The sequence below is a fragment of the Neolamprologus brichardi genome, chromosome 8, assembly GCF_056152115.1.
Source record: "Neolamprologus brichardi isolate AB-2024 chromosome 8, ASM5615211v1, whole genome shotgun sequence".
Classification (NCBI taxonomy): Eukaryota; Metazoa; Chordata; class Actinopteri; order Cichliformes; family Cichlidae; genus Neolamprologus; species Neolamprologus brichardi.
The window spans coordinates 27,099,245-27,123,589 of record NC_142111.1 but is presented as its reverse complement, the minus strand read 5'-3'; the positions used below and the strand labels follow the sequence as shown (position 1 = coordinate 27,123,589).

The 24,345-nt window shown below is 48.4% G+C and overlaps 4 protein-coding genes across 8 annotated transcripts; 3 read left to right on the top strand and 1 right to left on the bottom strand.

The window, feature by feature from the left end:
- Positions 1–97: 97 nt before the first annotated feature.
- Positions 98–9,408, top strand: bbs1 (Bardet-Biedl syndrome 1). Of its 4 annotated transcripts, none has more exons than XM_087845015.1 (7): positions 98–584; positions 1,228–1,661; positions 2,943–3,125; positions 7,497–7,628; positions 7,760–7,866; positions 8,082–8,202; positions 8,295–9,408. In XM_087845015.1, exons 2-7 carry the CDS (start codon positions 1,284–1,286, stop codon positions 9,123–9,125), a joined length of 1,752 nt encoding a protein of 583 aa, XP_087701141.1. In that variant the 5' UTR covers positions 98–584; positions 1,228–1,283; the 3' UTR covers positions 9,126–9,408. The 4 variants fall into 4 exon arrangements, with proteins under 4 accessions (XP_087701141.1, XP_087701143.1, XP_087701142.1 ...); XM_087845017.1 differs by lacking the exon at positions 98–584 and adding an exon at positions 591–664; XM_087845016.1 differs by lacking the exon at positions 98–584 and adding an exon at positions 595–700.
- Positions 9,409–10,793: 1,385 nt separating this feature from the next.
- lect2.1 (leukocyte cell derived chemotaxin 2, tandem duplicate 1) lies at positions 10,794–12,076 on the top strand. Its single transcript, XM_006793286.3, has 4 exons — positions 10,794–10,893; positions 11,356–11,467; positions 11,552–11,703; positions 11,790–12,076. Exons 1-4 carry the CDS (start codon positions 10,869–10,871, stop codon positions 11,957–11,959), a joined length of 459 nt encoding a protein of 152 aa, XP_006793349.2. The 5' UTR covers positions 10,794–10,868; the 3' UTR covers positions 11,960–12,076.
- Positions 12,077–13,544: 1,468 nt separating this feature from the next.
- On the top strand, positions 13,545–17,472 carry minpp1b (multiple inositol-polyphosphate phosphatase 1b). Its single transcript, XM_087845014.1, has 7 exons — positions 13,545–14,096; positions 14,299–14,490; positions 14,568–14,768; positions 14,976–15,073; positions 15,343–15,473; positions 15,662–15,795; positions 16,311–17,472. Exons 1-7 carry the CDS (start codon positions 13,553–13,555, stop codon positions 16,562–16,564), a joined length of 1,554 nt encoding a protein of 517 aa, XP_087701140.1. The 5' UTR covers positions 13,545–13,552; the 3' UTR covers positions 16,565–17,472.
- A 464-nt stretch (positions 17,473–17,936) lies between these two features.
- atad1b (ATPase family AAA domain containing 1b) lies at positions 17,937–22,588 on the bottom strand. 2 transcript variants are annotated; one of them, XM_006793285.3, is made up of 10 exons: positions 22,482–22,588; positions 21,113–21,304; positions 20,933–21,031; positions 20,692–20,812; positions 20,369–20,569; positions 20,088–20,194; positions 19,872–19,961; positions 19,745–19,795; positions 19,211–19,341; positions 17,937–19,128 (listed from the first exon to the last, which is right to left on the bottom strand). In XM_006793285.3, exons 2-10 carry the CDS (start codon positions 21,284–21,286, stop codon positions 19,008–19,010), a joined length of 1,095 nt encoding a protein of 364 aa, XP_006793348.2. In that variant the 5' UTR covers positions 21,287–21,304; positions 22,482–22,588; the 3' UTR covers positions 17,937–19,007. The 2 variants fall into 2 exon arrangements, with proteins under 2 accessions (XP_006793348.2, XP_087701139.1); XM_087845013.1 differs by lacking the exon at positions 22,482–22,588 and having other exon boundaries at positions 21,113–21,328.
- Between the last annotated feature and the right edge of the window lie 1,757 nt (positions 22,589–24,345).

Below are 24,345 nucleotides of genomic sequence, written 5' to 3'. Positions count from 1 at the left end.
CGTATACGAAGCAACGTCACGGAATCGTTGTTGCCTTCATATAGAATCTCGCGAGATCAATATAGTGTTTCTTTTTAACAAATAAAGTCACACGACGCTGCTTTTTGTTGTTGCTGGTTTTGTTTAGTGATTGTCGAGTTTGGAGTTTTCTATATCTCAGAAATATAGAAATAAGTTATCGAAGCCAGTAACAAATGAACAAGTGTGGTTAAAGAAATCAACCGTCATATTTGAAATTAAGAATAGCTGTCAGCCCTTTTAGAAAAAAATGTTACAGAAACTTTATTTAATTTTCTCTTCCCTTCGACCCAATTTTCTTCTATGTATGAATTCTTGTTCGGTTAAAAAAACAAAACACCGCCGCATGAAATTGACGTCATCACGTGGCGTCGGTAACGGGCAGGAGGATTGAAGGGGATTTGGGGATTAGATGCTGACTGCAGCGGATCCAGTTGGACTTACTCCTCTTTATCGGGACCAAAGTGACTCCGTGAGGCGAAGCTGCAGCGGCTCCACCGAAGAAACGCCGCGAAAAGCAAACGGGCGGAGGACGAAGACGAAGCGACGCGGTTGCCTTGACAACGGTGAGACAACCCGGGAGGAGGGGAATTATTTTTAGTGCTGCTATTGATTAACTCATAGTGTGGCGATTCACCTCTAACAGGTGAGAGAGTTCTGGAAATCAGATCCATCAAACACGGTACGCGAGCTGAGAGGGGTCAATTAATAACACACATGACAGGAGGCAGAGGATACTGATAGAGACTAACATACAACGATTACATATCGTTGCGTCTCGAGAGAGCAGCACGTGTGTGTAGGTAACAGCGCCCTGTCACATCACAAACTGTTATTAAACCAGGAGTGAAATAAAAAGATCTGTGGGGAGAGAAAGGAGCGAGTGGCGGAGAGCCTGGAGGGTGGAGGTATGAAAGGTGTTTGAATGAGAGGGAGACAGGTGGGAGGAGCAGAGGTTCAGGTATTGATAGAGAGTGGCTATATGGGCCAAAGGTGGATGAAGATGGAGCTGCAGGCAGGAGGAGACGAGGAAGACCTCAGAGGAGGTTCATGGATTAGTGAAGGAGGCCGTGCTAACACATTTCATTTTTATTCAGCGTGACCAAAACGAGCCACTCAGCTACAACTGTCGCCACCTGGTAGCTTTCAATAGAATACAGCGGTTTCCGACCAGAAAGCTGTTTCCATGTTCTTACGGTCTGTGCTCAGGACTCTTCCTGTGACGACCCCGTGTGAATAAACCTCCACCTGCCCCTTCTGCTGTGATGTCCTCCGCTGAGTCGAGTGGTGATGGAGGGAAGTGGCTGGACGCTCACTACGACCCGGTGGCTGGCATCTACACCTTCTCGTCCTGCGTGGACCTGGCAGACCTGAGCGGGGACGGGGAGAACCGGCTGGTGGTCGGGGATCTGGGCTCCGGGTCGTCGGGGATGAAGCTGAAGGTGTACCGCGGCACGGCGCTGATGAGCGAGAGCACCCTGCTTGACCTGCCCGCTGGCCTCGTCGCCTTCTTCATGGACCTGCACGAGCCCCGCATCCCCGCTGTCGCTGTGGCCTCCGGACCCTGCATCTACGTCTACAAGAACCTGCGGCCATATTTCAAGTTCACCCTGCCTGGCCTGGAGATCAACACACTGGAGCAGGTCTGTCTCTGTGTGTGTGTGTGCTTGTATTACCTACATCATGGGGACCCTGGTTCATTTAAGGACAAACAGTCCCTAAATGAACCAGGGTCCAGTTATGGTCATCTCCAGGCACTTCATCTTCTGCTTGGCTGTAGCAGATGTGAAGATGACCACAGACCATTCTATCCTGGGTTAGCTCTAATCTTCTAAAGCTCAATGAGGATAAAACTGAGATCCTCCTTATTGGCACCAAATCCAACCTTTTGAAGGTGAACCATTTCTCTGTCACCATCGATAACTCCTCAGTTTTCCCTTCTCCTCAGGTTTAGAGCCTTGGTGTCATCCTAGACAGTTCACTATCCTATAAATCTCACATCAGTAATCTCACCCGTTCTGCCTACTTCCATCTACGCAGCATTAACAGATTACATCCTTCACTTTCCACCCAGTCTACGTCCATTCTTGTCCACAGTCTCGTTACCTCCCGTATGACTACTGCAATTCTCTTGCATGGTCTTCCCCAAAAATCCCTCCATAAGCTGCATCTGGTTCAGAACTCTGCTGCTGGCATTATCACCAGATCCCCTCCTACCAGCACATCACCTGTTCTTCAGGAACTTCACTGGCTCACAGTGAGAATCCAGATAATATACAAACTTCTTCTGCTCACCTTCAAGGCCATTCATAACCTCGCGCCTCCTTACCTTTGTGACTTGTTAAGCACTATCTCTTCTACCCGCTCACTTCGATCTTCTCCTTCTATCCAGCTTGCTGTGCCTTCCTTCTGCCTCAGCACCATGGGGAGCAGAGCTTTCAGCTCCTCTGCTCCCAGATATAAGAAACACTGGTTCTCTCCCAGTTTAAATCCCAACTCAAAGTCCATCTGTTCAAATCTGCATATTCACTGTGAACCTGTTTGTTCATTTTATCTTGTGCTTTTGTTTTTATTGTTCTTCATTGTGTCGTTGTTCTATTGTGTGTTTTATCCTATTGCAAACTGTCCTTGGGTGTCTTGAAAGCTTTATAAATAAAATGTATTATTATTATAATTACAGTTGGAGGATCCTTTTCTGATGTCATGCAGGCTCTGGAGTAGTAGAGCGTTTAGATCAGTCTGAAGCCTGAGCAGGATGTCACTGTGCCCTGATGTTGAGCAGCCATATCAGCTACTGTTCAGTGAATGTTAGTCGGGAATCACCACACTGACCCTGATGTCATTTAAAAGCAGTGAGCGTGTCCTTTTTACTGTAAACACACCTGAATGTACCTGTGACGTGCTGCTGCGCTTTGATTGGTCAGGATGTGTGGCAGCAGGTGAAGGAGGGGCAGATCAACCCTCTGACCCTGAAGGAGATGTTGGAGAGCATCAGGAGGAAGGCCGATGTGCCGCTGTCGGTCCGCTCGCTCAACTTCCTGTCTCTGGAGCCCGACGAGATGGACGAGTTTGTCGAACTGCACAAACACCAGCCGATCAAGCGCCAGGTAACTCCCAGGTCGCATCATGACATCACCACAGTCCTTTTAAATCTGTCTTTATGATTCATTTGGTTTTCTTCTTCTACCTCTGTCACATGTCAGCTCCTGTTTGTGTTGATGGTTCGCTGTATAAATCTGTAACGCTGTCATCATGTAAATCAAAGAATGATTTACAAGATGGCGCAGCCGCGTCCAGACGCCTTCCTGACCGCTCCGCTCAGACTGTGCACCTTTTTACCTGTTTATTACCTTGTTATACATTCCAGGAACTTCTAGTTTTATAGTTTATGACAGTAGTTCCCTTCTCAACATCGGTGATCTTGGACACTTTTAAACCAGACCCATCATGGCCGACCGAGATACTACGCTGTGCGGCCAACAACAATGGACAGGCCGCTCACCCCAGGTGCCGAACAAAGAAACGCCGGGGGAAATGCGCTGGCGTTCGGAACAGACTGAGACAGCAGGCGCACCACTGCCCAGCATCTTGCTGCTTATGTATTGTATTATGTATTCGCTGGAGAACAAACTAGATGATCTGAGGGCAAGAGTCACCTTCCAGCGTGACATGAGGGACTGCAACATGCTGTGCTTCACGGAGACATGGCTGACCGCCACCGTGCCGGACCGTGCCGTAACTCCGTCGGATTCATTCTTCGTGCTCCGCGCAGACAGAACGGCAGAGTCGAACAAAACAGAAAGTTGTGTGACCCCAGGAGCATTTCTACTCTCTCCACCGGCTGCTCGCCACATCTGGAATTCCTGAGCGTTAAGTGCCACCCTTTCTACCTTCCCCGTGAGTTCACCTCGGTCATCGCTGCAGTGGTCTACATCCCATCCCAAGTGGACACAGGTATGGCTCTATCCGAACTACATGATGTGCTGAGTGTAGGGCTGCCACAAACGATTATTTTGATAGTCGACTAATCAGATCATCATCCATTGGACATAAAACTACAGCTTATTGCACCAGCAGCATCTGCTCTTATATAACTATCATTAGCTTACAGCTTTAAGTGTTTAAGGTATGTGCTAACTAAAAATAAAGACAAGATGATAGTTTATTAAATTTTAATGAAATTTGCAGATTGTTTCGGTGAAGTTTAATAAACTCCTTGCTATCTAAAATATAACAGGACACCGGAGTAAATTCTCGAGCATCTCACACTTCTGATAATCAGCTGTCTGCTTGACGTTTATTCAGCTGTGTAAAAACTATAACTTTAATCTCAGCCAAACCGATTTACTCAGGAACAAATAAAATACTAAAAAAGCCAAACAATAACATTTTTAAGTTATCTAAGTGACTTATATATCATGTTTAACCTGAGTAGCGAGAGACGGCGGTGGGTTTGAAGCCGGGAGTCCGGTGTTCTCACGGCTCTAGTTAGCCTAGCCCCCGGCTAGCTATCGAGCTAGTGGCTAACAGACGTCTCCGAAAACGTCGGAGCGCTTTTGAAAATATGTGGTGTCTTGATAAACTGAGCAGATATTTGAGGTTTACACAGCTACATTCTCGCCTGAAAACATGTTAAACGTTTATTTTGTGACCCAGAAAGAATAATAAGAGTAATATTAAAACTAACTAGCTGCCGCCATTGTTGGAAACTGAGCTGGGCCGCGCTATGAATTCTGGGACACAGCTTCTTCTTCTTCTTCGGGGTTTAACGGCAGCTGGCATCCTTGTACATGCAGTGCTGCCATCTTCTGTTTCAGTCCGTTATTACACTCTTAAATCCTACTACTTATTCCTGCGTCTTTTGTGATCTTACAAAGCTTCAAACGACGCGTCGACTATTAAATCAGTCGTCGACGATTTTGATAGTCGACTAATCGTGACTAGTCGACTAATCGTGGCAGCCCTAGCTGAGTGCCTTTCAAAACGGGGATCTGGGCTCAGCCCTCATTGTAGTAGGAGACCTAATGAAGCGAACCTCGGACAAGTCATGCCGACCTTTCACCAACATATCACGTGTCTGACGAGGGGGGAGAGGATACTGGAGCATTGCTACACGCCATACAAGCAGGGCTACAAGGCTGTTTCACACCCGGCCTTTAGGAAGTCGGACCACAACGCCATTTTCCTCATCCCAGAGTATAAACAACACATTCGGAGGGATGAAGTAGCTACGAGGGAGAACAAATGCTGGTTTCGGATGTAGCAGTAAGCTTCGTAAACATGCTAGTGGATGAGATCATCCCCACTGCGACAGTCGTGACATTCCTGAACCAGAAACCGTGGGTGGACAGATCGATCCGCGCTGCAGTGAACACCAAGACCGCCACCTACAACGCGGTCTCGCCACTGACAAAAGTGCCCAGCAGACTGTTCACAAAGCTGAGGGATCTGGGACTCAACAGCCGTCTGTGTGCGTGGGTGTTGGACTTCCTCACTGGCAGAACTCAGGTGGTGAGGGTGGGCAGGTGCGTCTCTAACAGCATCACCATCAACACAGGAGCACCACAGGGGTGTGTCCTCTCGCCACTGCTGTACTCCCTCTACACCTCAGACTGTGTGGCCGCCCGCGGCTCCAACACCATTGTGAAGTTTGCTGACGACACAGTGGTGTTGGGCGCCATCTCCAACAACGATGAGGCGGCCTACATGGACGAAGTGAAGAATCTGGCATCGTGGTGCCAGGACAACCACCTCCAGCTGAACGTCGGCAAGACCAAGGAGCTGGTGGTGGACTTCAGAAGGAGTCAGCACAGAGACTACAAGCCCATTATCATCAATGGAGCTCCAGTGGAGAGGGTGCAGTCCTTCAAGTATCTCGGTGTCCACATCTCCTCAGACCTGACATGGTCTGCCCACATTCAGGTCCAGACCAAAAAGGCTAGGCAGCGCCTGTATCACCTACGACAACTGAGGAAGTTCAGTCTCTCCAGAGATCCTCAGGATTTTCTATACAGGCGCTGTGGAGAGCATCCTCACACAGAACATCCTGGTTTGGGAACAGCTGTGTGAAGGACCAAAAAGCTCTCCAGAGAGTGATCCTACAGCAGAACACTGCTCACTACAGCACAAGACACGTTAACACCCTCCTCACGCAACGTACACAAGCTGTCCACATTGTTTTATTTGATTTTATTTCTATTTATATAATTTACACAACTCACCCACTTGCTGCACATAATGTCCTCCTTGTATATAAAGTTCTGTCTCTTTGTTCGTGGCACAGTCGAGGAGCGTATCAGGTCACATGTCACTGCGTGTTACACCTGTATGACCATGCACGTGACAAGTAAAGCGTCTCGAATCTTGAATGGCGAGACGTTCTCTCGCTGACAGTGCAAAACTTTATTGGCCAATAGTTGCTGATATATCGGCCGGGCCTGTGGACGGAGGGCTGGTGCTTCGTAGTTATCTAATGTATCACATACGTTTTTCAAAATACTCACCTTTACAGCAGGACATGTTTTACATTTTGTAAAATGTAAGTCTGTTTGTGGAAGGTCAGGTTTCAAAGTTCGTGACAATATCAGATTTCACAGTTTAGTCCAAGGAGCTTGCAAAGAAAAGCGTCTGGACTTCTTTAAGTCTGCACCTTAAGGTCAAAGGTCACTCTTTCGAGGACGCCAATGTTCACATTTTGGACAGAGAGGACAGATGGTTTGAAAGAGGAGTGAAAGAAGCATCTATGTCCACTGTGAGCGACCATCTTTGAACAGAGGCGGTGGTTTACGACACCAACTCTCTGCCATCTATAATCCAGTTTTGAGTTCCCTCCCCAGACGCCTTAACGCCCACTCACATCCTGGGCCATCTGACCTCAGGAAATCACATGATAAGGTGGGGCCAGGTTTCACAATGAACTCACCCGAAACTCTGGCTGATTGGGACCCACACCCAGTTTCACACCTTGGCTCAGGCGATTAGAGGATCATCAGGGGGTCCTTTTGTCCCTCTGTGGGGGGAAACTCCCACTAGGTTTATATCTGGGACTCTCCACCATTTGACCTTAGAACTGAAGAAGCTTCTCTGATGAAGGTGAAACGTCTTCAAGTAACTCAAAGAAGTCCAGACGCTTTTCTTTGCAGCTCCTTAGACTATGATGACCTGGATGACTGAGAACCTTCACAGACATTTCACAGTTTAGTTAGACTAGTTTAGGTTAGTTTGGTTAGTTTTCAACCATCTGACAGGTTAATTCACCTTTTCATTGAAAAGTCAAACCAAAGAGGACCCACAAGCTGTCCCTGTGGGACTCCACATGCAGTTCTGACCGATGGCTCATCATCTGGTCTGTAAGTTCAGGAGCATAAAGACAAATGAACATAAGGAGGGAGCAGCGCCTCATTAAAGGTCTAAATATACAGATAGCAGTTTCTCAGTGTCTGTCCCCAGCTCATGCTCCCATTGGCTCATTCCTTCAGACGGTCATCACCTGCATCGGGACTCTGAAGAAGAACATGGCAGATGAGGACGGCGTGAGCTGCTTGGTGATCGGGACGGAGAGCGGCGAGGTCTTCGTTCTCGACCCCGAAGCTTTCATCATCCTCTCCAAGGTAAAGTCGCTCCATTTCTGAGACGTCCTGGAAAATAAGCCCCGCCCCGAACACCGGTCGTCTCCATGGTTACCTGAGAGCAAACATAAAGAAGACAAAGGTCACTTTTTAACTGAACCCTTGTGTTGAAGATGTCGCTGCCGGCCGCCCCCACCATCCTGGATGTGACGGGTCAATTCGACGTGGAGTTTCGCATCACGGCGGTGTGTCGCAACGGCAGCATCTACATCCTGCGCAGGTGAGGCACACCTTTCACAATAAAGGCTGTAAAATGGGAGGAGTGGGCTCATGCTAACAGATAGAAGTGGAAGCACATCGTTGACCAATGTTACGGTCCAGTAATAAAGACTCTGTGGTCGCGCTGCTGCGTTGATGTCGGACTGCTCGCCACTCTGTCGGTGTGGACAATAAGCTCCCTGACGCAACACGTTTCCTCGTTTGTGCGTCCTTCAGGGAGTCGGACAAACCCAAGTACTGCATCGAACTGTCGTCTCACGCCGTCGGCCTGGTGAGAGTCGGGAAGAACGTGGTGGTCGGCTGCACTGACGAGACCCTGCAGGGCTTCACGCAGAAGGTAAGCCCCGCCCCTGCAGCCACATGTTTGTGAGTCTCAGAACTTGGGAGGGGGGGCGGTCGCGATAAACCATGTTTGTGTTTGATGTTCAGGGGAAGAAGCTTTGGAAGACCGTGCTCGCCGCGCCCATCATCACCATGGCCTCCATGGACCTCCCCACCAGGGGCTTCCAGGCGGTTCTGGTGGGTCTGGCCAACTGTGAGGTGCAGCTGTACCGGGACAAGAACCTGCTGAGCACCATCAAGACCCCCGACGTGGTCACCAGCATCTGCTTCGGCCGCTACGGCCGCGAGGACGGGACCCTCATCATGACCACCAAGGGCGGCGGTCTGATGGTGAAGATCCTGAAGAGGACAGCGACGTTCGATGACAGAGACAGCGCCCCCGGCCCGCCACTGGCCCAAAGCGTTCGCCTCAACGTGCCCAAGAAGACGAAGCTGTACGTGGACCAGACGCTGAGAGAGCGGGAGAGCGGCGTGACCATGCACCGCGCGTTCCAGATGGACCTGAGCCGCCTGCGGCTGGCCGCCGCCAAAGCCTACGTCAAAGCGCTGGAGTCCAGCCTGACGCCGATGTCCGCCAGCCTCGCCGAGCCGCTGAAGATGAACGCCGTGGTGCAGGGGCTGGGCCCGTCCTTCAAACTGACCCTGAATGTCCAGAACACGGCGGCGTGCCGGCCCGTCACGAACCTCGCCATCAGCTTCCTGTACGACGAGGGCCTGTACCGGATGAGGAACCCCTACATGAGGATCCCGCTGCTCGTGCCCGGGCTCATCTACCCCGTGGAGACCTTCGTCGAGTGCACCAGCGACAAGGGCATCTCTGACATCATCAAGGTGTTCGTCCTGCACGAGGGGAGGAGCTCGCCGCTGCTCACCGCCCACATCAACATGCCCGTGAGCGAGGGGCTGACGCTCAACTGACCGCACGACAGCGCTCGTCATCCGGGCTGGCGGGTGTGCAGATGTGAGGTCATCGCTACGTTTCCCAGTTTTTCACTTTTATCCAGAAAGACTTGCTGTCACGGTTATGCGAATAACGCAAATTTATTAGAAACGCCGACCTTTGTCATGTGACCAAGAAACACGTCAGCCCGTCTCTGCCCCCGTGTGACCAGGACATCCTGCGTGTGTGTTGTGATTGTCACGTTTGTAAAGTTTGTATAGAAACAGTTTTAATGGAGAATAAAATAAAGTGTCAGAGTGTGAGGTGTGTTTTCCTTCAGAGATTTTAACTCACACATTTGTGTTGGCTTAGGCTATGTCCACACGTACACGGGTATTTTTGAAAACGGAGATTTTCCGTTTTCGTTTTAAAAAATAATCCCGTCCACACGTAAAGGCAGAAATGAAGGAAAGCGCTGCTAGGAACACGCCAAAGCAGCAGGTGGCGCTATATTCCTAACCGTGCAGAAATGTTGGCCAATCAGAAGTCTAGAAGCCTCGATGGGAAAAAGTAAACAAAGCTGGGGCATAGAAGCAGAACCGAGTTGTATGTGTGGAGGGACAGTAACTGTGTGTGTATGTAAGCATTTAAACACTGCAGAGAACAATTAACAGTAACAGTATTGTAGAAATTCATTTCACCGAAACAATAACGTGGCGCACAGTGTGATGTCAAAAAAGGCGCACACCTTTGACGCTGCGTTTTCTCCGTTTTTCTCTGTTTTTCTCGTCCACACGTAAATGCAAAAACTGAGTTTTCAAAAATATCCACCCTGGCCGGAGTTTTTAAAATCTCCGTTTTCAGTGACCGAAAACGCCGTTTACGTGTGGACGAAAGGTGCAAACGCGTAGAAAAATCTGCGTTTTCAAAAATACCCGGGTACGTGTGGACGTAGCCTCAGACTTGAGATGAGTTTTCTTCACTGTAACAGAAACAGCTTCAGCACAGACTCTGCTGTAGTCCTGACCTCTGACCTCGGTGCGTTCACTCAGTCTGTGCTGTGGAGACGAGGTCACATCAGGGAACCACAGATGCCAACTCAAACCTCTCAGGGTCACATGTTGTAGATTAACCTTTGACCTGTGGACTCGAGGACCCCGCATGCGCGATGGTCACTGCGGCCGAGCCTTCAACCCATCAGAACTGACACTCGGATGATTTTCACTCTGTGTTTGGACAGCTGCTGTCTGAGGGGTCAAAGGTCACACGTTTCCAGGGTTTCACGTTTCGTGGTCCTGCTCAGTTTGTCACATTCAGCTGATGAACTTGTTTTCTCGGAACAACGGCTGAAGACAAAAGTGAGAAAACAAGTGAAAACAGTCACAGACTCACTGACAGCACAAACGTTATAATCCGTCACGTCGTCGTGTTATTCATGTTTTACATGATCGTCATTTTATGTTATTGAAGTTTTCACACTGAGGAGCGTCAGCTTGATGTCGTGATGAAATCCTGAATCTGTGTGATTCATGAGACACAAGCAGACTGAATATTAAGCATTATTACAACAGTGATGTGAGCCGGAGCTGCTGGCTGCAGAGAACCGGATCATCAGGTCTGCACAGCGACTGATGCAACACAAATGCAAACACTGAGTTTCATCATTGCCGGTTTTCCGCTGTGGTGAAATAACAAAAACTCCTGAAAGTGTTTGTTTGTTTTCAGCCTTTAAAATCTGCGAGACGACGAGCAGACGCTCAGCCTGACGGTCGCAGCTGAAGATGAGACGCCTCCTCGTGTTACTGGGTGAGATTCAACCGTCACAGCTTCTTTGAACTCGTTTTGTTTCTGAAAACAGCATGTAGCCTGTGAAAGTTCACTGTGGATGACACAGAAGGACGAAATTTAAATGTAAACTGACCTTTGTGACTTTGTGACATTGTTACACCTGCAGTGTAACAATGTCAATTTTGGGGTAAAAGCTTGATTTGCATGTTTTTAAATACACTTATTTAAAAACAGAACAAAATGTTCACCTTTTAGAGAAAGAACAGATGAACCGATGTTGTAACCAGGTGATGTTGTTTACCTTTGATCAGGTGTTATCACAGTGTTTACACTCTCAGGACGTTTAACAATTCAAAGATAATTTTTAAATATGAAGTTGTTTCTAGAAGACCAAATCCACTTTGTAACTTCATTTATTGACAAGGTTTGTAATAAAACCCAAGGCTGTGTCCATAAAAGTCTACATCTGTGTGTGTCCAGCTGTTTTGTGGGTGTGTGATGGCGTTAAGTTCGGTCAGCTGTGCAGCAGTAACCCGAGCAACAGCCGGAGGACGTCGGACAGATGGGGACAGGGACAGTACGGAGCCGGACGGTACTCAGAGATCACGTTTGTGTTGTAAGGCTGGTGTGGACGATGTGGCACAGCTGCTCACAGCTGGATGTCTGCTGCTTACAGGGGGACCAGACCCCACCAGGGGCTGGACATCAAGTGCAGCGACGGCGACGCCGTCTACGCTCCGTTTGACGTGACTCTTAACGGGAGACTGACCGTCTACACCGACCCCAATAAGGCAGCCATCAACGCGGGCATCAACCTGTCAGGAGAGGGTGGGTCATCACGCGCAGCAGCACTGACAGAGTTACTGATCCTGGTTCTGATTCGCTGATCGAGGCGTTGCGTTTGTGTCCTGCAGGTCTTTGTTTCAAGCTGTTCTACGTGAGGCCGGACCGAACCTCAGGAACGGCGAAGAAGGGGCAGAGGATCGGCACCATGCTGCCCATGCAGAGCGTTTATCCGGGAATCACCTCACACGTCCACGTCCAGATGTGCGACAGGATGATCGACCCCACACAATACTTCTGATCTCCTTCAAACACCGTCGACAACCTTCATTACTAAAGAGGCTTTTCTCTGAAACTTTAGCTCCTCGTCCATATAAAGGATTCTGATGGGCTCCAATAAAACACTTTGAAAACCGTTTATTTCTTTAGTGTCTGTTGTATACGTGCTGCTTCGTAACAGCTGTAGTTATAAGTCAGTCATTATTAGGGGCGTGGCCACTTTGACTGGCAGGTGGATGTTGACACAGGTGGCTCTAACTGCTAGCTTCAGCTTAGATCTTTTGTTTAAATGTAAAAAACAACATAAACCAGTGAAAGCCATCACAGTGGCTGCAGTAAGTGCTAAAACTCTGAACTTACAGGTTCAGTTTAGTTTTATTTAATTTTCAGTTTAATTCAGTTCAATTTTATTTACACAGCGCCAAATCACAACAATAGTTCCCTCAAGGCGCTTTGTATTGTACAGTAGACGCTACAATAATACATACAGAGAAAAACCCAACAATCATATGACCCCCTATGAGCAGCACTTTGGCGACAGTGGGAAGGAAAAACTCCCTTTTAACAGGAAGAAACCTCCAGCAGAACCAGGCTCAGGGAGGGGCGGGGCCATCTGAGATAGACATCCCATGAACCTGCTGCTTCTTTCTCCACAGCATGAGTCCAGTCTGTGCCGCCGTGCACTCAGAACACTCCCAGTATACCTGCTGACCAGTCTGACTGGGATTACTGGTAATGCTGGAAGGGTTCAACTGTGATGGCCTGAATACTCACAACAAACACAAGTTCTGATGTTGATGATCTTTAGGGGAACCTGAGCAGTCCAATAAAGGCTCTAAACCAGCGGCGTCAAATGTACGGCCCGCGGGCCACGTACGGCCCACCACACAGTTATTAGCGATGTCCTTCTGTGCCGAGGCTTCGAAGCATTTCGAGTAATCCGGGAATCGAGGCTTTGTTGACGACGCGTGTGGTGATGTTTGAAGGCTCAGGTGTGCTGACCCAGGGTGAGATCTAAAACCTGCAGGACGCCGGCTGTCGTGCTGTCACATTTCCTTCTCTGTCACAGCAGCTTTTTCTTCATCATGTAGAAAAACAGTTAAATATTTAACTAATTTACAGTGACAGGAAGTTTTACTGGTCCGGCCCACTTAAGGTCAAAGCGGGCTGTCTGTGGCCCGCCATTTAAAATGACCCCTGATTTAGGAACAAGGAGACATGACATCAGTGTGTCCATACAGAAAAATAACTACTTCCATAACTTCATCAGCTACAAATTCTGATTCTTTAAATTGTTTTATTATTATTTTATTAGTTTAAAAAAAAAGTTCATGTCGATTTTGAGTAAAATGCATTTCCTGTTGTTATTGAAGCTTTTACTTTGAAAGAGACAAACCGGTTAGGGCTTTTATTTTGGCTTCCGTTAAGCGGAAGCTGTATTGTGCCTCTTTATATTGATGTATTGAATTTGAAGCTTCAGAAGGTAAAACCTTTTTCTTCTTCTTCTTTTTTTTTATCACTAAATTACTTCCGGCAGTTTTTTTTTTTTTTACATAACTCAACTTTTCATTGAAGTTGAAGTTTAACGAAAAATGTTGAATTTTAAACCTCGCGGATGCTTTTTGGTCGGCCCGCACACCGGAAATACAGGAGGTTAAAGGTCACACAAACCCGGAACATCAACAAAGCAAGAAAGGCGGAAGCAGGTGGACCCCGTCTGTCTCCCCGGCTCAGTTCTCCGGTCCCCGCCGACATGTTCTCCGTGTTTCACCCCGCTGGAGGTGTGCTGCTGGCCAGTCTGGGTCTGCTCGTGCCCCGCCTGTCCTTCGCCTCCCTGTCGGTCCCGGACATCCCGCACATCGCCGGGTACTTCGGCACCAAGACCCGGTACGAGGAGGTGAAGCCGCACCTGCTGCGGGACCCTCTGTCCGCGGACCCTTCGGTCCTGAGACCGCCCCCGGCCGAGCACTGCTCCCCGGTCCACCTCACCGCCGTCATCCGACACGGCAGCCGCTACCCGACCCTTAAGAACATCCGCAGGATCCGGAAACTGAGCGAGCTGGTCCGGACCGAAGCTTCCAGGGCCTCCGGCGGATCTGAGAGCTGGCTGCAGGAGATCCGGAACCGCTGGGAGGCGTGGTACACCGAGGACATGGACGGTGAGCCCGCGACCCTCAGCACAGAACATGTATACATGGATATATTAACATGAATGAGTACTCGGATACTTAAATGCCTAAATAAATACTTGAATACATCATCCTAATCGTGTACTGTTAACAACGTAATGCGTGAGGGGGACCATGTGACCTCAGACGTATGACCGACCGTGATAATGATGATGATGATGATGCTCCTCAGGTCAGCTGGTGATGAAGGGCCGGGATGACCTGCGTCAGCTGGCGAGCCGCCTGGCGTCTGTGTTTCCATCTCTGCTGTCCGAGGAGAATGTGAGGAAGAGGAGGGTGCGCTTCCTGACCAGCTCGAAGCATCGCTGCGTGAGCAGCGTGGAGGCGTTTCAGGAGGGGCTGCAGCGCCACTGGGGACGCCACGGTGAGTCTCGCCACCCCAGAGGCCTTCTCGATAAGGTGAATCCTTGAGCCTGACCTCTGACCTTTGTGTTTGGGCAGATGCCGAGCCGGAGTACAGCCACGAGGTGGACGATGAGTTGATGCGTTTCTTTGACCGTTGCCGTGGTTATGTGGACGGCGTGGAGAACAACCGCACGGCGCTGCTGGAGGTGGAGAAGTTCAAACATGGCGAGGAGATGGAGGGAGTGAGGAGGAGGATGGCCGACAGGCTGGGCCTTCCTCACCACCGACTCACACCAGGTCTCTTATGCACACACACACACACACACACACACACACAGACACAGACACACACACACACACACACACACACACACACACACACTACATCTCCCATGATGCAGTTGAGCTTTTTAAAATTTCTCCATAAGCCGCTCTGTGGACTTCCTGTCCCACAGGGGGCGGTGTTTCTGTGTGATGAAGATTGTCCCTCTGTGCCTCCTGTAGATCTGCTGGAGGCGGCGTTCTTCTTGTGCTCGTACGAGCTCTCCATCAAAAACCTGCACTCGCCGTGGTGCTTCCTGTTTGACGAGAGCGACGCAAAGGTAACGTTCCGTGTTATTCCGGGGCTGATCCGGGATCAGTGAGACAGCTGAGAGGACCTGAGCTGCACTGCAGCTGCCTCCAGTGTGTGAATGTGAGAGGGAGTGAAGATGGCATTGTGAAGCAATCATTATTATTGATTAGTGATGCTGCTCTCAGCTCAGGTTGTCGATGGTAAAGCGATCAAACGGCTCATGGCAACACGTCTGTGGAAGTGTTTACAGCTCTCTGATTGGTCCGTGGGTTTCCTCTCCCCACTCGCCGTCTGCAGGTGTTGGAGTACAAGTCGGACTTGAAGCAGTACTGGAAGCGCTCGCACGGCCACGAGATCAACAGCCTGTCCAGCTGCCCGCTCTTCCATCACGTCTTCAGGACGCTGGACAGAGCCGGGCGTCCTCGCAGGTGGGTGGGGCCCCTGCGATCGTTGTTTGTTTACAAAGCGAAGCTCATTTAGGTGATGCTTCGTAAGAACCAGCCAAAGCCGCTTCAACATGGCTCCCGAGCGGCTGTGCTAGTTTCTGAGCTCCGATTGCCGTCACCAATCGTTTGGTTTGATCGATCACTGATTGAACCGATCGTGTCTCCGTCAGGTCCACTGACGCGTCCCCAGAGCCCGCCTCCATCTTGGTGGGTCATGCTGAGACGCTCCTCCCCCTCCTCTCTCTGCTGGGACTCTACAAGGACCAGACTCCACCCACTGCCACCAACTACGACTCACAGCATGGTAAGAAGCGCCACCTCTAACATAGCATCCAATCAGAGAGCAGAACAAGTTTTTCTTGTTTTTATTGACACAAAAACGTCGTCGTTGTCGTCCTCGGTCCTCCAGGAACCACACTTGTATTTCCTCGTGTTGTGCCGTGACGAGAAACGGGAAGATGTTTCCAGACACGATGATGAAAATCTGAGTAAATGAGATCCTGACATGATTCTCCAGAAATGTGAATGTTTTCATGTCACATTAGAAGCCCCAAGTGTTCCCAAACAGCGTTCCCAAACAGTGTTCCCAAACAGTGTTCCCAAACAGTGTTCCCAAACAGTGTTCCCAAACAGTGTTCCCAAACAGTGTTCCCAAACGTTCACTCGTAAATTCCTTAAACTTAAAACAAGATGATGACGTTCAGACTACAGAACATTCTGGAGAGTGGCGTGACATCATCGTGACATCATTGTCACAGCCACGATCTGCTGTTTCATGAGTCTCGCTCTAACAGGAAGTCTCCCTATGGCGTCTTGCAGGTCGCCGTTTCCGGACCAGTCTCATCGTGCCATACGCCGCCAACCTGCTGTTCGTGCTGTACGACTGCCAGCGAGGCCCACGGCTGCAGCTACTCGTCAATGAGTCGCCAGTTCGATTCCCCGGGCTGGAGGCGGAGGACGCGCCGCTGTACCGTGACGTCCGGGCAACGTACCGCCACCTGCTGGACGGCTGCGACTTCCATAGAGAGTGCGAGGGGAGGGCGGTGGGCCGAGCGCCCAACACGGAGCTCTGAGAGGGACGGAGGACGGTAAGCCCAACACACCTGCTAACCTGGGGGCATGGAGCCCCACCCCCTGACAACAAGCGTCCAGTCACGCACTAGAATTTTTCCCAGTTCAGACGTTTGAAGCAGGAGAAAGACGTCATGTGACTCATGAAGATGTCTTGACCTGAGCTCTGATTGGCCAGCTTCTTCCTTTCGTTCGCTCAAAGTCGGACTTTGGGAGTCTGACACAGACTGTAGGTAAACGATGGACATGGTCAGCCTGCAGTCCTTCCAACGACCAGCAGGGGGCGGCTCCTCTGTTTGTACGGAAGCGTAAACGAGCCTGAGGTTTTCAGGGTTGACTGAATCTCGTTGCCATAGCAGCGTCCATCTTTTAAACCCAGTCTGTGGTTGTTGCTGTCGGTTACTGAACACAGATCAGGACGAGCGTCCATTTATGACATCTGATCAACTAAAACAAAACAGGAAGTGAAGACTTACCAGCCGCCCTCCTCTTCATGTTTGTTTCTGGGTAAAAGTTAAACGTGCTTTGATGTTCTCAGGTCAGCAGGAAGTGTGAAGGTTAAACTGCAGGTAAACGTGACGGAGGGCGGGTGTCCTCCTTCCCCTGCCTCCACCTTTAGTCTCAGAGTTGCCAGAGAAGCTTTAATTTATTTTTTCGGCGGTTGATTTTCTTTCGACCGGGATTTTCACAATAAAAGTCTTTTAAAAATTGTGAGTCCAGGTCAGGGTGTCGGGCTGAGATCTGAATCATTTTGACTTTATTTATTTTAATCTTTGATTTGTTCAGGATGAAAAATGTTTCAACTTTGTGCCAAAAACTTTTTGGGTAGTTTTTTTTTTATTTTTTTTTTATTTATTTTCTGAATCTTCATCCAAAGGTTTTTCATTTCAAGCTTTAATAAAAAAATTCACCATCAAAACAGAACAAAGTGTCTTATTTAAAGTCAAACTGCGTTCACTGTTACTTTCAAACAGCAGCTCGAACCAAAGAAACTGTTTTACTTCTTTATTACTCAAAATAAATTCTTTATTTTCAAATATGTTTCTCAAAAAATTCACTTTGTGTAATTTTATGTGAAATATTAATGAAAACAAATTGTTCAGATTACAAAGGAGAGCTTTGAACTGTGAGAATCGTGTCCTGATGTCCGACCTGTTCAAACGTCGTCTCTTGGTAACGGCGCCACGGGCTTTAACGGTTTTATTGCAAACGTACAAAATCCAGCGGATCTGTTCTCGTCAATAAAGTTTTCCTTTTTTCTAACCGTGGGTCTTTATTTATTTTTAATAAAACTTTATTATTTAACGTTTAAAGAAACTGTTAAATTCCAACACTCCTCCATCGTAACTACACTTTAATGTTTGACAAACTTATTTTTCATAAAATAAAGAAATAGTCTTCATAACATTTTTACTGCATGAATGAAAAAGTCACACGTTGTTGTTTTGGCCACTTTATTACATCATAACTTAAACAGGCAACAACACACTGAGTAAAAAATCCTGCGTCTGATGAAACGATGATTCAGTGTTACCAGAAAGTTCATCAGTCTTTTAATGTGAAAATCTGACGCCTTCCTGTTTCTGTTACGACTGCGAGCTCTGAGGATTAACAGAAACCAGCTCAGCTTAAAAACTACAAATAAAAAAACTACAAATAAAGTACACTTGATGAAGAGAAGCCCCTGAAACGCCGTCAGCGCCACGTTTGTTTATTTACACTGCAAACGGATCAAAGCGTCCGCGTCGTGTTTCAGAGTCAATAAAGTTTCAATAACGACGTCATTTCATCAAAGCAGCTTGAATCGTGTTTAAGCGGCTGAAGCTCGCCATTTGTGCTTCTACCTGTAAACTTATTGTTCATCGGATTATTGGTGGGTTTCTTATACTCTGTTTGGGAGGATTTTCACAATAAAAGCTCCTTTAGAGGCCCTCTGTGTGACAGGCGTCGAGTTTAAACGCCTCGCTGCAACGGCTTGTTTGGACCCAACCGCCATCTTTCCTCACGATTTCACCAGCCAAACAAACGGCGAGACGCAGAACGCTGTCATATGCCTGAAAAACTTAACGTGCCTCGCCGCCGTCTCATCCCTCCCTCCATAGTCAGACGCTATTCCTGCCGTTCGGCGTCGGACGTTTTGTCACGACGAGGTCTGATGGCCGCCCCGTGTGTCCGTGATGTCAGCAGCTTCAGGCGCCGGGATGAGAGCGTTTTGTAAAGGGGGAAGCTTGGGAGCCGGCGGCGCGGACGCGTGACAGCGAGCTCTGACAAACAACTTTTATTTTGGATTTCGGGATTCTAAAAAAAAAGAAGAAAAAAAAAAAGAAAAGCCCGCCACCGTCAGCCAATCAGCTGACTGAAGGACAAGCAGGAAGCAGTGGCACGTCAGCGTGAGGGGGCGGTGGCTGCAGGCTGAGCTGAGGTCATCGTGTGATCCAGGCGTGTTCAGTCCAGAGCGGCGTGCAGCAGGGCGCCGGCTCCACCCGCGGTCTTGGACTTCCTCATCTTGACAATGGCGCGCCGCAGGTCGTCCTGATGGATCGGGCGGATGATGTCATCGGGAAGGCTGCGAGAGAGAAACCCGACACTGAAACCTCACCTGAGCGAAGCGTCACTGATCACCTCAACAGAAACACCTGGACGCCCACCTGTCGTTCTCGGCGTGGACGAAGTCGCGGACACACAGCAGCGCCGCATCACGACACATCTCTCTGAGGTCACTTCCTGAGAAACCCTCTGTTTCCTTGGCGATGTCGCTGAGGCTAATCGATGAGTCTACCTGTGAAGAGAAAACAGATCGATCGCTGCGAGCTCGAGTCCGTCGACCTGCCCTCCTTCCCATCGGCTTCTTTTCCTTCCTCGTTTCCTTCCTTGCAACCTTCCTTCAATCTTTCTGTTTTTCCCTTTCCTCCTTTCCTTTGTTCCTACCTTCCTTATTCCATCCTTTTCTTGTGTCCTTCCCCATTTCCAGTCCATTTTCCTAAAACCCCATCCTCCTTCCTTCCATCATTTCCTTGCTTCCTTTCCCCTACATGTCTTCCCTTTGCCAAACGTGTGTTGTGTGTTTGTTCATTTCCTGTTTTCTCATTTCCTGTGCTGACGTCCATTAAAGGAGTAAAAGAAGAAGGACTGTCGTGAAGCGCTGCAGAATGATGAAAAGGTCACGTGACCCGTGCGCTCACCCTCTCGTTCTCCAGGATCAGCCTGAGGATCTGCTCGCGCTGCCTCACGCTCTGCGGGGACAAACACACCGTCAGCACGCCCCCTGCTTTTAAGACTTCTGAGGCTTTTATTTTGAAAGTCACATACAGGCTGGTTGATGTGGAACCTGGTGGGCATCCTCCGCAGGATGGCAGAGTCCAGGTCCTGGGGGCGATTGGTGGCGCCCATAATGACCACCTGACACAGACACGCACAGTGGCCCCGCCCCCCTCAGGTCATTGTGACACAAACATGTGGAAACATCTTTACTAGGAGGAAACACCCCGTCACCGCTGAGGTCATGTGACAGACAGGTGTGCGTACCTGGCAGTGGTGGTCCGTGTCCAGCCCGTCCCACAGACTCATGAACTGGGCCTTCATCATGGCGGTGGCTTCATGATCCGAGCTGGAGCGGCTCCGCAGGAACGAGTCTGCAAACACGCGGGCGGCTAGGTTTTTACTCGTTTCTACTTTTTCTATTCTCCGGCTCAGCTTTCACTCTTTGTGTGCGTGTGTGTGCGCGTTCGTGTGTGTGTGCGTGTGTGTGTTCGTGCGTGTGTGCGTTCGTGTGCGTGTGTGTGTTCGTGCGTGCGTGCGTTCGTCACCTATCTCATCGATGAAGATGATCGCTGGCTGCAGTTTGACAGCCAATGAGAACACAGCGGCGGCGAGTTTCTGGGACTCTCCGTACCATTTGTCCGTCAGTGTGCTCGGCTGCAGGTTGATGAAACGAAACCCCGCCTCTTTTGCCGTTGCCTTAGCGATCAGTGTTTTCCCACATCCCGGCGGTCCGTACAGCAGCACGCCTGTTACCAAGACCACGTTCAGTTTACCTTCACGTTTCCTTATTTCCTTTCCTTCCTTGCTCCCTTCTGTATAAAGCTTTATTGACGACTCTAAAACAGGACGCAGGTGAATGACCTCTGACCTTTGGGGGGCTGCAGCAGCCTGGATCCCAGGAACAGGTGTCTCTTCTGAACAGGTAGGATGACCGTCTCCTTTAACTCGGTGATGACCTCGTCCAGACCTGCGATGTCCCTCCAGGTGATCTGCATGCAGGAAGAAGGTGTATGTGATATGCAGGTAAAGACACCACACGCTTCCCGTTTCCTCATGGCGCCGCCGTCGGCGGTTTCTAACAGCTTCAGTTTAACAACACGAGGCGTTACCTGCATGCTCAGCGGGTCCACCAGGTGAGCGGCGATGCTCATCTCGTACTCCGACAGCTTCACGTTTTTAACGCCAATCTGACGCATCAGCTTCTCGGCCTGAAAGACACCAAACCAGGAACCAATCAGAGACCGAGCCACCTGCGAAGATCAAACATGCAGCTGCTCGCTTGCTCTCACCTGTTTCTGAGCCTCCACCTTCTGCTTCCTAGTGGGGTCAATGGCGTCCACCATCCACTTGATGGTGAAGTAGGTGACAGCGCCGAATATGGTGAGGCGGAAAAGGAGGCCGATGACCTCGTTCCTGCCCAGAGGACGGGCGATGTTCTCGGCCGGGACCTCCCTCAGCACCATCGTCACGCTCAGCAGCTCCTGCCACACAAACGAAGAAGTCATGAGCAGGTGTGACACCTGAGCTCAGGTTCTCCTTCAGACGTGAACACAAAGACCTGAACTAACGGGGAGCAGGAGGAGCTTAAAGTGGCAGGTTTTTAAAGGGGGTTTGGTCCAAACAGCTGCTGACCTTCAGTCATGATGTGATGTTTGAAGAAAGAATGTTACAGAAATGCTAAACAGCCCAAATTTGAAATGGAGTCTGGTGGATGTGGCCCCCCATCACTCAGGTGGAATAAATGCTCAGGGCTGAGGTTTCGGTGCAGGGACCGTCACTGTACTGGATCATCTCCCGCTGACTCTGTGAGTAGTTCAACTGAAAACTGCTGGATGTTCAGCCTGGTGATCGACCCTGATTAAAGGTCCTGGAAATCAGCCATTTTTCAAACAGAGTGTGGTGGGCTCAGAAATACGATTCTCTTAATCAATGATGAGATGTGAACATTGTTACATCAGGTCACGTCTTGGTTTCTGACAGCTACAACGGTTGATGAGGTTGATGTCTGGTTTTGCCGCAGAAGTTACAGAGCAAGCAGCTGCAAAACAGTTTAAAGATGGCGGCGCACATGAATGTTGTGTATGTATTTTTGCTCGTGTTGCTGTTTGTCCAGGATAAACGTCCCTGTGGGACAACAAAGCTCTTTTATCCTTCGTATGGTTTCAATCACGTGGTTGCAAACGGAGGCATAACTGCGCATGACAGCAGCTATTCTGTAGTGCACTTTATATAAAATAGAAAATAACTATAACTAACAGCATCGCTGACGTACAGGTGATGCGGGTTAGCTGAGGTTGCACACATCCTTCTCTCAGCGCGAGGCTGAAAGCTGACCTCAGGTCATACATGAGTTATAATCGTCTACACCTGAGCTCAGAGACCTGCTGCTCTGGAAAACAAACACCTGACGGTCCGGAACCTCTAACTTATCTTTTAAAACCGGACACAGTCTGGACCCCGCGGTGCTCACACGGTAAAACCGAAAGGACTAGCTTTAGCTTTAGCATTAGCTTGACCTTCGAAGCTGCAGGGCCTCACGGAGCGGTTCCGGGCGGATAAAGACACGCGAGTCTCCGTCGAAGAGCACCGCCAGCACCGGCACCTGTAGCAGAGGAGCCAGTTCCACCCGGCTCCTCTGTCAGGTAGAATCGCGCTCACCTGTCCAGATATTCCTTTGGTTCTTCCTTTGCGGCACGGCAGTGACAGCCGGATGTGGATTGTCGTCGTCTTCTACGTTTTATTTAACTCACGACTCTGCTGCGCCCCCTGCAGGCAAAATCGAAACACGTCGTCACCTAGAATAGAATAAAATAGAATAATCCGTTCATTGTCCCACAGGGGGAAATTTGGTTGTAAAAGCAGCAAGAAAACACATATACAAACAGAACAGGATATAGAACAGAAACACAAACTTTTTACATATTTCCATCATGGACAAGAGTTATCAATCAATCAATCAATCAATCAAGGCTTTATTCGACACGTGCAGGTTGCCGTGCAGTGAAATAGGAAAATAGGAAATAGTTACCAAAACAGAGTACTGTACATTTATTAAAGTTAGAGTACAGATAAGTGGCAAACCAAGGCTGGAGTGTGCAAAATGAGCAGGATACCGAAAGATGCTTAAATAGTTAAGAATATTTAGAATAATTAGAAAAGTACAGATTGTGTATTGTACCTATTCATTGACAAGTAGACATGTAACATGTAAGTTAGTATATATAAACTGAGAAAAGTAATGTGCAAGTTATAACAGTAGTAGTTGTTCGGTTGATTAGTGCAAATTACAGCGCTGATGTAAACATCTGTGTTTGTTGTGAGCTGTTTTGATTGTAATAATTGTATTGTAAACAATGAATATGAATTTTTCACATTTTGATTAATAAAAGTTACGCAAACGTGATTCATTCGCAAACAACAAACATAGACAAGAGTTTACAGAAAAAATGTAAATGTGAGAACGCATCTCCGCGCCGACGTCTGTCCACCAGGGGTCGCTGTGGCTCCGCTGAAGCTCTGCCGCCTCCACGAGACGCTTCTGTGGAAAAACGCAACTTTTCCGTTTCAGCAGCATGTTCACGTCGTTTCAGCTCCTTAAAAACTGCTGAAACGGACTCCATCCTCTGCTGGGACGGCATGCTGCATTATGTAACTTCCGGTGGTTGCCAGGTTTCCTGGTCATTACGTATTCATAGAGTTTTTCTGAATGGGAGGATGACGGCGTCACAACATGGCAACCAACCATTGCAGCGCAGCTAGCCGCTAACAAGTTAGCATCGTCAAGTCAGGAAAGGTGACCCACCGAAATAAAGTGAGCAGCTTTACAAAATAAAAGCAAAGTTCGCGATGTACAGTGAATTATGTAACCCGCACACGTCATTTAATGACGTCTTTTATCAATTTTCTTTTTTTAATACATACATAAAGTAAACATGACTAAATTATATACGTATAAATGAAATAATTAATTCAGACTACATAAAATGAAAATTAAAGAAAAAACAGTAATCTAATTAAGGATAGAATTAAAAAAATGTATGTATTGATAACATAAAACAAACTGAAATAGCTGTTGATATATATTGTACAGTAGCAATAATACTAACAACGTTAAATATGTATGAGTATGTTTCAGGAATTTATATTATTATTATGATTATTATCACCATAGGTATATTTGGCAGCATCTCTGTCCCTCTGATGATGAGTGGATGTAAATCTGCTGTTCTGCTGCTGTTTTAAATATTAAATATTTTTCTTGAAAGATTCAAAAGTGTTTTAACTATTTACCCACCACTGGGATGGATTCATTAAAAAATACTTAAATAACTTGAATAAATGGAACACATAAGTCCTTAAAGTCTTTAGGTTGTACTGCGGACGTAAAATATATTTTTTGTATGATAGTGTTTAAATTCATTTGCGGAAACGCTTAAGAAAAAAAAAGTCATTTGAGGTAGGTCATTTATTTTGAAGGCAGGCGGATGTGGACGTCTCTCCTGCTGTCCTGCTACAGACTTGA

Excerpts from the sequence above, each read along its gene's own strand:
- bbs1 (XM_087845015.1), top strand. The coding sequence starts at position 1,284 with ATGTCCTCCGCTGAGTCGAGTGGTGATGGAGGGAAGTGGCTGGACGCT. Across the intron at positions 3,126-7,496 it reads ACCAGCCGATCAAGCGCCAG|ACGGTCATCACCTGCATCGG; the intron begins GTAACTCCCAGG and ends TCATTCCTTCAG. Across the intron at positions 8,203-8,294 it reads TGCAGGGCTTCACGCAGAAG|GGGAAGAAGCTTTGGAAGAC; the intron begins GTAAGCCCCGCC and ends TTTGATGTTCAG.
- lect2.1 (XM_006793286.3), top strand. The coding sequence starts at position 10,869 with ATGAGACGCCTCCTCGTGTTACTGG. Across the intron at positions 10,894-11,355 it reads ACGCCTCCTCGTGTTACTGG|CTGTTTTGTGGGTGTGTGAT; the intron begins GTGAGATTCAAC and ends GTGTGTGTCCAG. Across the intron at positions 11,704-11,789 it reads CATCAACCTGTCAGGAGAGG|GTCTTTGTTTCAAGCTGTTC; the intron begins GTGGGTCATCAC and ends TGTGTCCTGCAG.
- minpp1b (XM_087845014.1), top strand. The coding sequence starts at position 13,553 with ATGCTTTTTGGTCGGCCCGCACACCGGAAATACAGGAGGTTAAAGGTC. Across the intron at positions 14,097-14,298 it reads GTACACCGAGGACATGGACG|GTCAGCTGGTGATGAAGGGC; the intron begins GTGAGCCCGCGA and ends GATGCTCCTCAG. Across the intron at positions 15,074-15,342 it reads TTGACGAGAGCGACGCAAAG|GTGTTGGAGTACAAGTCGGA; the intron begins GTAACGTTCCGT and ends CGCCGTCTGCAG.
- atad1b (XM_087845013.1), bottom strand. The coding sequence starts at position 21,328 with ATGACTTCTTCGTTTGTGTGGCAGGAGCTGCTGAGCGTGACGATGGTG. Across the intron at positions 19,962-20,087 it reads ACACGGACCACCACTGCCAG|GTGGTCATTATGGGCGCCAC; the intron begins GTACGCACACCT and ends TGTCTGTGTCAG. Across the intron at positions 19,129-19,210 it reads GTCCACGCCGAGAACGACAG|CCTTCCCGATGACATCATCC; the intron begins GTGGGCGTCCAG and ends TCTCTCTCGCAG.